General features: G+C 46.4%; 1 protein-coding gene across 4 annotated transcripts in view; it reads left to right on the top strand.

Moving 5' to 3' along the window:
- Window positions 1-14,654, top strand: part of SLC39A10 (solute carrier family 39 member 10) — a 455,594-nt gene that overhangs the window by 350,572 nt on the left and 90,368 nt on the right. For all 4 annotated transcript variants that reach the window (XM_078680416.1, XM_078680415.1, XM_078680418.1 and 1 more), the window contains one exon: window positions 3,674-4,042. In XM_078680416.1, the coding sequence (XP_078536542.1) occupies window positions 3,674-4,042 (369 nt within the window). The remainder of the gene's footprint in view (window positions 1-3,673; window positions 4,043-14,654) is intronic.

A 14,654-nucleotide genomic window follows, 5' to 3' on the forward strand; every position in this document is an offset into this window, starting at 1 on the left:
TTCGCAAACGTGACACCTATAGCATTTGTAATGCAATATGTGTTGTATTTACATGACTTAGATGTATTAATATTACAAATTACAATGGCTTTTATTTTTTTTAATAATCAATACTTAAATAAAAGTTATTGTAATTTATAATGGCAATAGCTTAAACTTTTGTAAATAACTTTAGGGAAAATTATGTTCAGTGTATTTTATTGTGATAAAAATCCAAGAACAGAAGTGAAATATTAACATCTTTTTGTGACATTTGTAATAATGCTTGAAACATTGAGAGAACATATTAGAACCAGTTGTTGTTGAATGGTTGTATAGAGTGCTGCTGTGGCGTTCAGTTGTGCTGAGTGATGCTGTGGCCTTCAGTGGTGCCGAGTAATGCTGTGGCCTTCAGTGGTGCTGAGTGATGCTGTGGCATTCAGTGGTGCTGAGTGATGCTGTGGCATTCAGTGGTGCTGAGTGATGCTGTGGCATTCAGTGGTGCTGAGTGATGCTGTGGCATTCAGTGGTGCTGAGTGATGCTGTGGCATTCAGTGGTGCTGAGTGATGCTGTGGCGTTGAGTGGTGCTGAGTGATGCTGTGGCATTCAGTAGTGCTGAGTGGTGCTGTTGCGTTGAGTGGTGCTGAGTGATGCTGTGGTGCTGAGTGATGCTGTGGTGCTGAGTGATGTTGTGGCGTTGAGTGATGCTGTGGCGTTGAGTGATGCTGTGGTGTTGAGTGATGCTGTGGTGTTGAGTGATGCTGTGGCACGGAGTAATTCTTGGCGCGGGGGTGTGGGCATGTGGAGTATGGTACCAACTTCTGGGGCACATCTGGAGATCTATGTCCAGTTCCAGAGACACAAGCTGCAACAGTGACATTCATGGTTAATCAAGAGCTTAGATGTGAAGCAGGGACTGGGGAAGGGGAACTGGGATTCCAAACCAACTTTAAAATACATTTAAAACACAGTTATTATACTTTCACGACATTGCTTCTAAAATGTTGTGCATAGCCACACCCATTCATCCAATTCAACAAGTCCTTTACCAGAAAAAGTTTTAATGAAAAAACACAACCTCTACCACAGGATTTGCTCTTCTTACATCTTACCTTTACCGGCCTACTGTCCTTTCTTTTGACTAAAATTCAGTGCTGACTCGATTTTCATTATTGTATTACTTCATCTGACATCCTATTATTGTGGTCTTATTAGTTATAGCAACACAAGAAGATGATGGACGGAATGCTGAACACTGTCAAACATTCACCCCCAGTCACAAATCGGGGTTAATTCCATCGTTTTTTAGCTCGCCACCTCAGTTTGGAACCAGCTATATGCAAATCAGTAGTGACCCTGATCCTCATGGGAACAGTCCAGCCCGAACGACCAAGCCAGGTCCTCCCTGGACCAGAAACAAACATCCTGGGTCTTATTATGTATACCATTTGTATGCATCATGGTTTGCTGCACCTAGAAGGAGTACCTTTAAGATTTGTTCGCATCTTACAAACATAACAAACTCTTCTAGTGCCCGATATCGTCACGAACGGCTCATATTAGTTAGATGCACAAGTGTGCCAGTGACACACTTTTTGTGGCATTTATGTACATTGATCCATAGCCGTCGGTGAAATGTCCCCAGACGTTTTGCCAGAATCCTCACCCTTGGAGACAGTCATCAGCATGTAATCCGGCCCTAAATGTTATTGTGCCATTATTCATGCCCCTTCAGATGTTGGTTGGCAATCTTTGGGCAGCTTTTTGCCAGTAATTATGTCTTCTTTATAAATCTGCTTGTTCCACTTCTTGGATCCTCCTACCCCCAAACAGGGCGGCCATCGATGTTCAGTTGTTACTGGGTCCGACTAACGACCATGGGTGAAAATCACACATTATAATCAACAGCTTCTCAAATCCAGTTTTATGAGTTTATTTAAAAAAGCATACGTATGCCATTATTTAAATGATCTAAAATGACTGTCTCTTCTCTTGAAATGGGCTAAAAGGAAATTGCTGAATATATTTTGAGTTTCTTTTGGACTAGGTTAGATTCGGATAGGCCTGCCGAGACTCTTGATAAAACCAGTGAATAAAAAGTATCTGGTTGAGGTATGGTACCTGCTTAAAGTTATGACCTACCTTACCTAAAATATACATTTTCGAATTCAACAAGAAAACGTGAGCCTGATCTCCTGAAAACTAAGCCTTGTGAACAGGTCTTGAACCCACTTTAAATACAAATTACGTATTTAAGTAAGGAGTTTATTTTGTAATTTCAGTATGGAAGCCCAGGAAACAGCGCTGAACGTGGGAGTACTGATAAATCCAAAAGCTGTCCGCTTTAGCTACTATAGAGCCACCGTCATATGACGTAAAAAACATACCTTAGCACCCCACTTAAAATCTGTCAACAACAAGCGATAGGGGAATGTTAATATGGCGTCTTGATTAAGTAGAAAACGTAATTTCAAAATCTGTAAAATCGCAATTCAGCGAAATGTATGAAAATACAAAAGACTCATCTCAAAGTCCCTATTTGAATTCATAACGAGAAGTTAGAAATAGACTTGTACAATGTGTTACCTGGTTGTCTTCACTCCACAGGGAGATTGTAGGGGATAAAACCACTTCAATAAAAGGATCTATCAACTCGTTTTACACACCAAATAAATCACACCACTGCACAAAATGTGGTGGTCCGCAACACATCTCAATAGTATGTCCTACAAAGCCTCTAAGATTGTGGGACTTCCTAAGCAAGGGGAGTGGGTCCAAGTGTTGCCTTTAATTCGGATCCTGGCTTGTCTATCTCTCTTTCAACTCTCTCCGCCCATCAGCAACGCCCTGTACAAACCCTTTAAAGAGAACCATAGCAGAGGGGAGCTCTGAGACGCAAGAATGCACACAAAGCACTACTCACACCGAGGCTGGCTGGCCGGATCTGGGTGCCGACCCCTGGATTGCAATGACGCGGCGCCATCCGCTGGCAGCCAGCACAGGGGCTGGAAGGCCGTGCCTGGCGCAGGCTCCGGGATGATGTTTTCGTTCTGCTCCTAGCTGTCTGCTGCCTGTGTGCATCCATCCGGCACACTGCATGAATACCCAGTGTGGGCCTTGCTTCAGGGAAAGGAGGACGCAGCTAGAGAGTTATAGGGATTTGAGCGAAACCGAAACCTACGAGCCGCGCGACGTGAGCTGTCTCGGTAGAAGCTCACGCGCGCGACCCAATCCCAAGGCGCATGGCAGAGTCGGATTCCGATGCGCGCGACCCAATCCCAAGGCGCGTGTCGGAATCCGACTCTGCCATGTGTCTCAATGTGCGCGTGGCCAGCTCCTGTCTCCCCTCGTTGTCGGCTGAGCCGACAGCTATAGTTCTCTCAGTTAGAGCGTGCTTTTCGCAGCAAGACCTAAAAAGGAGGTTGATGTTTTGGTTAAATGTAGAGGATGGTGAGTAGAAGGTAATGTCAAGATTAGTAATGGAGAGCACGACATAATCAAAATTGTAACTGTACTTTATTATGTTCTTGAATATGCATAGTATGTAATTAATGTGATGGTAAAATAAAAAGAGAGGATCATTATAGTGAAAAGTGGGCTTAAATGTTTCTTTTTTTGTTTTTGGTGGGAACATTAGTAAATGTTTCAACATATTGCCACCATTATATTAATTATTTGTTATGTGTGATGCAGGAGCGGACGACTCTATTGGAACTGATGGACAACATAATGAATCAGAGTTGACTGCTGTGGAAGGCCAGAAGGAATACCTCTCTAAAAGCTATGTCTCTGTAGAAGAGGAAGAAAGCATGCATCATAATCAAAAAGAGGGCTCCTCTCATAGTGATCGCGACTACGAGTTCCAAGGTGGCGATCATGACCATAGTCATGGCAATTCTACCATGACTAACAATTACAAGCCACATAAGCATAAGCACTCCCACCATTCACACGGACACTGCCATTCATCAAAAGACATGAAAGATGCGGGGATAGCCAGTATAGCCTGGATGGTCATCATGGGAGATGGCATGCACAACTTTAGTGACGGTTTAGCAATAGGTAAGTCGTAATATCACTAACAATCTGCCACAAAAGTCTTTTTTTTTGTGTTCTTAGGTTTTATCAGTTTCTCCATTTAGGTACGCAACACTCTCTACCTTTTGATCATTTAAGGTACATAGCAGCAGAGGTATACAATTTGTTTTGCTGTCACTTTCAATCTTGTAATGCTTCCAGTTACATATCTCCAGCACATTTAATCTCCAGCATGTTCGTTTAGAGTTGGCAATTATTATATAGATGGTATATGAGGATTACTATGCCATCTAGTCTGCCTACTTTTCTGCATGCTTAGGAAAGAATGTTGTATCCCTTGCTGGATCTTTTTGACTTAGCTATCATATAGATTACAAGCATTGAAAAAATCCTTCTTGGAGGACAGTTGGAGGGGTTAGCGGCATGGAACTTGGACAGGTAGGGTGTAGGTGGCAGGGACAGGCAGCAGCCATCTGACCATGCTAGGCACGTGGGAGGGGCAGTGGCAGCTCAACAGAACATTCAGAGTAGATAGGAGGTTAGCAAGCCCATGGAGTTTGGTGGGCAGAAAGGAGGGAGCAAGGGCATGCACACAGACATCAGAGGGCAGGGGGAAGGAGAGTGGGGACAGCAGGCTAAGCAGGAGGATAATGGTGCTGCATAGAATTGGAGAACAGAGGCCAGGAGGAGTGAGCAGGGGCATCGAGCTAAATGTAAGGCAGTGGCAGTACATTGGGCCATGCAGGGTAGGAGGGAGGGGCTGGTGCATTGACTCGGACAACAGAGGGTAGAGAGGAGGTGGATGGGGCAGCAGGCTAACTGTTTAGGCCAGGCAGTGGCAGAACAACGGCCACACACGGCTGTAATGAGGGAGCAGAGTCATGGAAATGGACGATGGATGGCAAAGAGGAGGGGGGCAGGAGCAGCAAGCTTGGGTGGAGAAGCACAATGCCAGGCCCTTTGTGCAACTCCAGCCCCACTGTGCATTGCGATTGGCATCTTACTTCACATTTTTTTTTAAAACCTTTAAAAACGTAGAATTCATGGAAAAAAACGTGTTACAGAGTCGTTATAGTTGGGAAATAGAATTTAAAAAACCTTAGAAATTCACAGAAAAAAACAAGTTTACAGGGACATTATAGTTAGGTTCAGATTTAACTTGTACAAAACTAGTGACATTTAGCTGTTTTAGTTAGTTGAGCTAACTATAACTTGTGCCCCTGTTGTGCACTGCTTATGACCTCACTTATTACATCCCTCATGACATGGTCAGTGACCCCCATCCCCTGGGCCCACTCTTTAAAATAAAGGAGAGGGGTGCTGAGTGCTCCCCGCAAGCCATTATCAGCCCCGGAACCCCATCTCCTGAGGCGCGCAACAATAAAAATTGGTGTCCACCGAGGGCACCTATAATACATTTGTTGGGGACCACGGGGTGACCATCAAGGCACCAGCTGCCCCAGCCGACTCTCCGCATGCAGCAGGAGCCTTCATTGCTTCCACCCAGTGGAAGTAGCTATTTATGCTGCAGCCTCTGGCAGGGAGCAATATTTTGATCTGTTTCCCTGCCTGCTTCAATGAGAGCAGGAAAAGAGATCAAAAGTCTGCTCCCAGCCGGCGATAGCATTTTCATAGCTCCCACCAGCTGAGAGCAGACTTTGTGTTTGCTGCCGCGTGGTGGCAGTTTTGAAAATGCTCCTGCCAGGCAGAAACAACACAGGTTTTCTTACTCGTGCAGGCAGTGAAACCGAGGTGTCTTGGAGGTGGTTCCACCAGGCTCAGGGAAGGGAGGATCCACCAGGCTCAGGGAAAGGGAGCCGGATAGCCCCTTTCCCTTTAAATTACTTTAGCGCCTCTGGGGGACGGGGTCCCGGGCCATTAGAGGCTCAGGGAGCCTCCCCTAAAAAAATATTTCGGACCCCTTGGGCTGAATGCGCTGCAAGGGAGGGGGGCCCTTCCCTGTTACCAATAAGTTAGGCCTGGGGGATGGGATACCCGGGGCAAAAAACACCCTTGGGTAGGAGGGGGGGCAACACTTCCCCCCCCTCCCCCTTCCACCCACCCCCAAAACTAAAAACTATCATCCCCCCCAGGACCAGGCTGACCCCCGGAGGTGGTTTTGTTAAACAGATGTGGAAGCCCACACTTGTTTGATATTTTTTCTCTATTTATTTTATTTTCTGATGGATTCACGGCTCTCCTGCGAATTTACAGCAAAAAAAAAGGTGTTTGGCACCAGGCGGGGTACCTCTGGGACTCCACCACCAGGCCAGTGGTGGTCAGGCAATCCCTACCCTGCCCTATTACGTCTCTTTTTTTTTTTACTTTCTTTTCGGACTCAAGAGTCCCACATCCTTAGATGGCTGCCCCACTTCCTGGTTGAGTTGGTGGCAGCCAAATCAGATCTGTCTGGATCTGCGTAGGTTCTACCTCCCTAGTTATATGACATTTTTGAGCATTAATTGCTCAAAACTACTAAACGTATTTACATTAAAAATCTCCAAAACCACTCTTTCTGGACCGAGATCTAGCTTTAGCCAACTTTGGTGTTAATCCACTTAGTTGTTTAGGCTGCAGCTGTGTTTAAAGTTCCAATGGAAAAATGAATGGAGAAAACTTGGGACCGCCCTTTTGTCTTGGCCCCCAATTGACAGATCACCCTGAAACTTTCAATGGGCAAGTTAGTCAAATGGTAGCACTTTTTTTGGAAATTTTTGTGGAGATTCAAACTGTGCCAATGTTATTAGCACCACAAAAAGTGCTTTTCCTATGGAAACACGGTCCTAAACTATAACTTCCCAGTGTTGACCGCCTAAATATATAGGTCCTTTTTCGCTTTTGTTCTTACAAGGTCACTGTTCATAAACAAAAATTAGCCCAAAAATGAATTCGTTTTCCATACAGTTAATTGTTTTGTTGCCAACATACACTGCATTATCAAATGGCAAAAGAGGGGATGTACTCTAGATAAAGAATGCCTCCATATGTTTGATAGCTGCTGTGAGAAGTTGGCCTGGTATATGATGTCCACTAAAGTGGGCACCTTACACCAGTCCAAATAACCCTTATGGTTATTTAAGTGGTCAAAGATAACCTTAGAAAGCTATTCAAGAGGTAGCTGTGGAGAGCAGCCTTCAGGCTTAGTCTTGAAGGAATGTTAAGAAGCTTGTTTTACCAGAATGGAACCTTAATGTGTTGGTTAAATGAAAGGAGAACCACACAGTAGTTATAAAAAATATATCTTTATTATAACACACCTTAAATACATCACAGTATCTGCTACATGCAGATAAACACAAAGCACACAATACTGTAGCACAGAAACAAATGTAAGTAGCACTAATTCACAGTAGGCTCAGGGGGAGACCAAACCATATACTAAAATAGTGGTATATGAACCGCGAATCAAGTCAAGACAGTGTCTAGAGGTTATAGAAACGCTGGGACCCCAAGGTGAGTAAGTAGGGGCCCCATGGAGGACAGGTGCAGTGTGAGAACACAACTGTGTGCTATGTACAAGTCAGTGGGAGAGTCGCGGTTGCAGTTTTATTACTCCAGTATTGGAACTTTCATAGATTCCCATGCTTGTATCATTCCCCGTCGTCGGAATGGGAGTCCCCGGTATACATAAAATATCAATATAAACCCTTACCAAAACAGAACCCAGGCCTAGGCCCATTCTTGTTTTGCAACCTGTCCACCTCTTTTTGTAAAAGAGACCAACAAATATGAAAAACCAATCAGATTAGCCTCACGCATTAGAACCCTCCTGAGAGAAGCTCAGAACCTCAGATGTTCTACCACGTGTTGTGCTAGGGAGTCTCCACTGAGCTCTGCTCAGTTTTTTCCTATTATCCTTAAATCTGCAGGTTTATCACCAGTATTTTCTTCAAGACCTGCTTGGACTTCGTGTCAAGATGTCTGATAAGGAGAAGAAAGCCCTCTTTAAAGCCTGTGCAACTTGTGCTAAGAAGAGGTTGTATGTGGAGGACAAGCACAAAGATTGTATTTACTGTCTGTATCCGGACCACAAGGCAGCAGACTGTAAAATATGCCGCACTTTTTCTACAAAAACTCTGCGAGACCGTGAGGGCAGTCTTCTGATCTGGCTCCAGAAGCTTAAGTCAAGGAAGGAACCAGTTTCCAGTGACAGTGACAACACATCCTCCGCAACATCTTCTAGAAGGTCTGCAAAAAGGGGTAGGCTTCTCCTTCGTCTTCTGAAGAACGTCCTGTTAAGGCCTTAAAAGACCTCTCATAGTTCTGAAGGGCGCAGTCCTGGCGAATCTCCTCAATGAGGTTTAAAAGAGAGGGAAGGACTGTCTAAGGGAGGGATATCAGAGAGGGGAAATCCAGCTCTGTTCCTCCATCTTCTCCTCCTGCAGCTCCAAAGACTTTCAAAAAGCCCTCCTCACTCTCTTCTGAGGTGAAATCAATGCAGAAAGCTCACTTGTCGACGACGCAGTCAACGACTCCGCCTACGAAAGCTTCAAACTTACAGTCCCAGTCTTCTCTTTCATCTCTGACTCCGTCGACGGGCTAGTTGATGATGATTTCATCGTCTCCGGCGCGGTTTCAGAGTTCTGCGTCAGTGACTTTGACGCCGGTGGTGCGTGTGTTGTCGTCGATTGTATATACGACGAGGGTGATGACTGTTACCACGTCGACTACGACGACAGCTGGGGTGTCGACCGTCTCGGCGACGGCTGTGTCGACGACGTCCATTTCATCATCGACGATTCTCTCATCGTCGCCGATGGCCCTGTCGACGATCTCGTCGACGGTCGAAAGAATTACTATTTCTCTCAAAAAGCACCAAACTACGCCTGACATGACATCCCCCAGGAAGGTGACTCCTCTACCTCCTGCACTCCTCCTGGAAGAAGAGGGATCTTACTAAGATGATGGTCATTTTACCTATGCGAATTGCCCTTCTCAATTACACGTCAAGTGTCAGGACACAGACTAAGAAGGGGATTACGGGGAGGAGGTGCAATATGATCCTTCTTCAGATTATCAAGAGGACTACCAGCAGGAGATGGTCTCCATGCCTTCCTCCTTACTAGCGGACTTGCAATCTATGCTTGTGGACTACAGAAGGAGATTTGCAACGCAACCTGCAATTCCAGTTGTGGTACCAGGTACTGCTGTTCCTCCTGCTCAGCCTGCTACCCCCCCAATTGCCAACGCCTGAGCCTATGCTTATGGCTCAAGACACACCACCTGTTGTGTCTCTCGTTCACGATGACACATCTGATGAGGACCAGAGCACTGGCACAATACCAGATCTAGACACAGAGTGGGATGACTGTCATTCCTGATCCGGCTCCTCCTGCACCAGCACCTTTTGATTCCCCCCCCTGCAGACATAGGGGGTTTCCATAATTTGATGGAGAGGCCGCAAATATGTTAGAGCAACCCCTGCACACAGTGCAGTCTGAATGCTTCCTCTATGACATCAAAGAACCTTACAGGAAAACAGTTCCCTCTATTCCTATTGTTGGTCACGTCTGGGGTGAGGGGTTAAAAGTGATGAAGAATCCTGCTGCGGTGATTCCAGTTTTGCCTCGCCTTGAGAAGAAATATAAGGCTCAAGACGATAGTCTGGCCTGCTTGGTCAGTCAGCCGACAACCGGACTCTGTTATTTCTCAGGCTGCTCAAAGAAAGTCGAGAAATCCTTCAGCTCCCCTCACAACCCCTCCAGATAAAGATGGCAGACGCCTGGATAACTTGGGCAAGAGGTTTTCTTCCATGTCCAGTCTGTTGGTCAGGGCTGCTAATGCCTTAGCGACACTTGGTCTATATGATCGCCAGATGTGGTGCAATCTTTCCACATATCTGGACTAATTACCTGAAAATGCGAAAATAGAGGCTAAGAAGATTATTCAGGAGGGAGAAGTAACGTCGGCTGAAGTGATTGACTGTGCAATGGACATTGAAACGACTGTGTTCCGCTCCCTTGCGGGCGCAGCTGTCCTTCGGCGTCAAGGCTGGCTGCGGGCTACATGGTTCCGTCCGGAGGTCCAGAACAAGATCTTGGATCTTCCCTTTGATGGGGAAGCGCTCTCTGGGAAACATATTGATGATGCGCTCCAGGACATCAAAAAAGACACGGAGACAGCAAAATCCTTAGGGACTCTGCAGTACCGCAAGGTCCCCTTCCGTGGAGCCAGAGGAAGAGGTAATGCCACATAAAGAGGAGGGTACCAGCAACAACCATATTCCTCGTATGGATCACATTTGCAATCTTACCAGCTGAGGTATAACCAGCGGCAAAATCAATCCTCTTCTTTCTCTAGATCGTCTAACAGAGGAAGACAAGAACGCCAGGGGAGGGACTCCTCGAAGCATCAATAGCGGCTTGCTCGTTCTTACTACCGTCCCTTCTCCTCCTGTAAAAACAGTTCGAGGCAGAATATCACATTACCTCCATAACTGGCAAGAAATAACATCGGACCGTTGTGTGCTGAAGATCATTCAATGCGGCCATACTCTGGAGTTTGTCCTAGCACCACCTTCCAAGCCCCCTCGCGCCACTGTGTCAAAACATCTCCGTCTTCTACAATTGGAAGTCCAGCAAATGCTCCCCAAAGGAGCAATAGAACCAGTCCCTGTCTCTCAGCCTGGAGAGGGTTTCCACTCCTGGTTCTTCATGGTCCGGAAGACTTTAGAAAAGTGGCGCCCTATTTTAGATCTGAGGGAGCTCAACACCTATCTCATCAAGCAATCATTTCGGATTGTTTTTCTGCAGCAATTCCTTTGTCTTCTCAACTCGGGGGATTACAAGGCCACATTGGATCTAGAGGATGCCTATATTCATGTACCCATACATCTAGCCCACAGGAGGTTTCTTCGCTTCACAGTAGCCAAGAGCCACTTTCAGTTGAAGGTCCTACCTTTTGGACTCGAATCTGCTCCGCGGATCTTCACAAAGGTGTTTGCTCCGGTAGCAGCTTTTCCACGAAAACAACAGCATCAGGTCTTCCCTTACCTGGACGACTTGTTGCTGAAGGAACCTTCCAAGCACGCAGCAAAAGAATCATTCATAGCATGCACACGCCTGTTCGACAATCTCAGACTAACTCTCACCACAGAAAAGTCATCTCTCTGTCTATCCAGGACAGCCAGGTTTCTGGGAGCCATTCTAGACATGCCCATCAACAAAAAGCTTTTCCGACCCTGGAGAGGCAAGAAAAGCTGATGGCCATGGCCCGTCTGCTGTTAAAAAGACAGTCACATTCAGTTCGCCTCTACAAGTCCCTCCTAGGATCCATTGCCTCCTGCATCACTCTGATCCCTCACTGCAGGTTGCGGATGCGTCCTCTCCAGGAGGAGTTGGACTTGCAGTGGCGCCAAGTTGACAGATCCTTCGACAAGATCTCAGTTACCGTGGGCATGAGGTGCGCTGCATCATGGTGGACAAGTGAGGAAAACATTTCTCAGGGTCTTTCCTTCAGGATCGCCCCTGCTCCTCAGATAATAACTAGACTCCTCGCTGGAGGGCTGGGGAGCAGTCTTGCAAGATCTTCACGTAAGCTGCATTGTCTTATACATATCAATCTGCTGGAGCTCAAAACGATTCGCCTGGCCTTGCAGGTTTTTCTTCTGCAAATACAGCAGTCTGCAGTTCTAATACGTACAGACAATGTGACGGCCATGCATTATATACACAAGGAAGGTGGCATCAGATCTCAACTTTTGTCACAAGAAGCCCAGACAATCTGGGAATGGGCAAATCAGCAGGGGGTATCACTCAAGCCGGAGCACCTTCCAGGGTTTCTCAACAAGGCAGCGGACACGCTGATCAGACTGAAATAGGTCAGCCACGAATGGGAACTGGACCACCCCACTCTACAGAAGGTCTTTCGCTCATGGGGCAGGCCTTCCATAGATCTCTTTGCCACACCTCTTTGCAACAAGAAATGCCGATTTGACGCAAGCAGGCTTCCCCATCCGGGATTGTTGGGGAATGCGCTTTCGATGACCTGGTCAGGCACATTTGTTTACGCTTTTCCCCCATTCCTCTGATCTCCAGGATTCTCAGGAAACTCAAAGCGGAACCCTGCAAGATGATTCTGATAGCTCCTGCATGGCCCGATAGTTTTGGTTCACAGAACTGCACCTTCTCTCCCTGGACCTTCCACTTCCATTGTAGCCGATTCCTTTGCTGCTGATGATGTCCCAGGGCCAAGTCTGGCATCCGGATCCGCAATCTCTGCAGCTGTCGGCATGGCTCCTGAGCAGCGAGAATTTCTTGGTTTGAACCTTTCAACAGATTGTAGAGAGGTTCTCTCTCAGACACGAGAGCCGCAAGTACCAACAAGACATACTAGTTGAAGTGGAAGCGTTTCTGCATTTGGTGCCAGCAAAAGGGTGTCCATCCTTTAAAGTCTGAACCGCATGAAGTTCTTCCATACATTCTTTCATTTGCAGAATCAGGACTGGCTCACTCTTCCATTAAGGTGCATCTTGCAGCCATCTCTCACTTCAGACGGACATCTTCAGGTCTTTCCCTCTGGTCGGCATTGATAATTAAACAGTTTCTCAAGGGCCTTTTCAGAGTTTTCCCTGCAGTCAAGCCTTCTCCTCCTCTTTGGCATCTTAACTTGGTTCTCGCCCAACTCATGAAGCCTCCCTTCGAACCTGTTCACCGGGCAGAGTTGAAATTCCTCTCCTGAAAGGTAGCACTTCTGCTAGCCTTGACTTCTTCTAGACGAGTGGGGGAATTGCAGGCTCTCACCATTCAGGAACCTTTTCTCGAGTTCAAAAAGTGTACAGTGATACCGCGTACCAACCCAAAGTTCATACCGAAAGTGCCTTCAAACTTTCATTTGAATGAAGCGGTTATACTTGAAACTTTTTTCCCTCAACCAGCTACTCCGGCAGAAAAGGCACTTAACTCACTAGACATTCAGAGGTGCTTAAAATTCTATCTCCAACATACGAAGGACTTCAGGAAGTCTTCTCAACTATTTTTGTCCTTTTGTGACCCTAGTAAGGGCTTTCCAAGCAAAAGATTGCTCGTTGGATTACCAGGGCTATCCAGTATTGTCACAGAGCAGCGGGTAAGCCCCTGGAAGGTCGGATCCGTGCTCACTTCACCAGGGCGATTTCTTCTTCGACAGCCCTCTTTGCCGGAGTTCCTATCTGGGAGATCTGCAGGGTGACGACCTAGAGCAGTACCCATCTGTTTACACTGCTTTACTGCCTGTATTCTGCAATGCAGAGTGACACAGCAGTTGGCCAGGCAGTCCTGAGGAACCTCTTTCAGTAGTGGTGAGCTTTTCCTTTCATCCCTCCTTCCATGGTAATGTTTTTCAGCTCTTGCACATTTTTGAACCTCGTGTTTATATTTTCTAAAGTTTCTAAGTATGTTATTGACCATTGAAATTGTCATTATGGTGAATATGCTTTTGCTTTGTACTTGGTTTAATAATGGTCATGCTTCCAAAAATGTGAGGATAACTGCTAGATACTCTGATGCAAGCATGGGAATCCATGAAAGTTCCAATACTGGAGTAAGAAAACAAGTTACTTACCTGTAACTTTAGTTCTCCAGTATTGGAAACTTTCATAAATTCCCATGCGACCCACCCTCTTCCTCTGGGAAAGCTCAGCCTCTAACTTCTTCGGTGGTGTGGTTACACAACGGCTACGAAAATCTGAGATTCTAAGCTTTTTTCAGGAGGGTTCTAAGGGGTGAGGCTAATCTGATTGTTGTTTATATTTCTTTTTGGTCTCTTTTACAAAAAGATGTGCATAGCTTGCAAAACAAGAATGGGCCTAGGCCTTGGTTTTTGTTTTGGTAATGGTTTCTATTGCTATTTTATGTATCCCGGGAACTCCCATTCCAACGACGGAGAATGATACAAGCATGGGAATCTATGAAAGTTTCCAATACTGGTGAACCAAAGTTACAGGTAAGTAACTTTGTTCTTGTTTAAGGACCCTTCCCAATGGAATATGAAGCAACCTTTTAGAACCTAGAAGGTTGGAGATCCATCCCACCCATGGATACCGAAGTACCAGGGTTACTTATGCCAGGGAAGCCGGGTGCATAGGGTCGAAGTGGCGTCGGAAACCGCTGTCATTCTCAATGGGAGTCTTCAAAGAAATGCCACTGCAGGAAAGAAGAAAAGTGTCCAGTGTAACCCACAGGTTGGTTCTTGAAGGAAGGAACCTGAAAGCAGAGGGGACAGAGTCTGGGTTACTCAGGAGTGACCAAGGGCTCGATAGACGAATGCCCTCTGATGTCGGGTGCTTCAGGTGCAATGAAGGAGACCTTGACTTTGCAGCCACTGGGACTAGGAGACGTCGAAGATAACTAGGAGCCGGATACAAGCTGTCCCACGAAGGATGGCGAGTGCTGAGGGGTCGGTGTCTGGCGGGAGCAACAGCAAGCCTTGGCAGCAGCAACCCAAGAAGCAGGTCGAGGAAGGTCACGGTCTGGCCCGACAAGGAGACTCACCACAGCAAGGGGAATCAGGGCAGGCCTGGAGCAACCAGGGGAACCCAAGAAAATTAGTGTTGTCCTTCAAATGGACCCACAGGCCAAAGGCACAGGAGTTGTGTGGGGACCTCTAGCAGTTTCACAAAGTCCAAGCTTGCAGGGCACTTAGTTGGGGAACGCCAGCA

The sequence above is a fragment of the Lissotriton helveticus genome, chromosome 3_1, assembly GCF_964261635.1.
Source record: "Lissotriton helveticus chromosome 3_1, aLisHel1.1, whole genome shotgun sequence".
Classification (NCBI taxonomy): domain Eukaryota; kingdom Metazoa; phylum Chordata; class Amphibia; order Caudata; family Salamandridae; genus Lissotriton; species Lissotriton helveticus.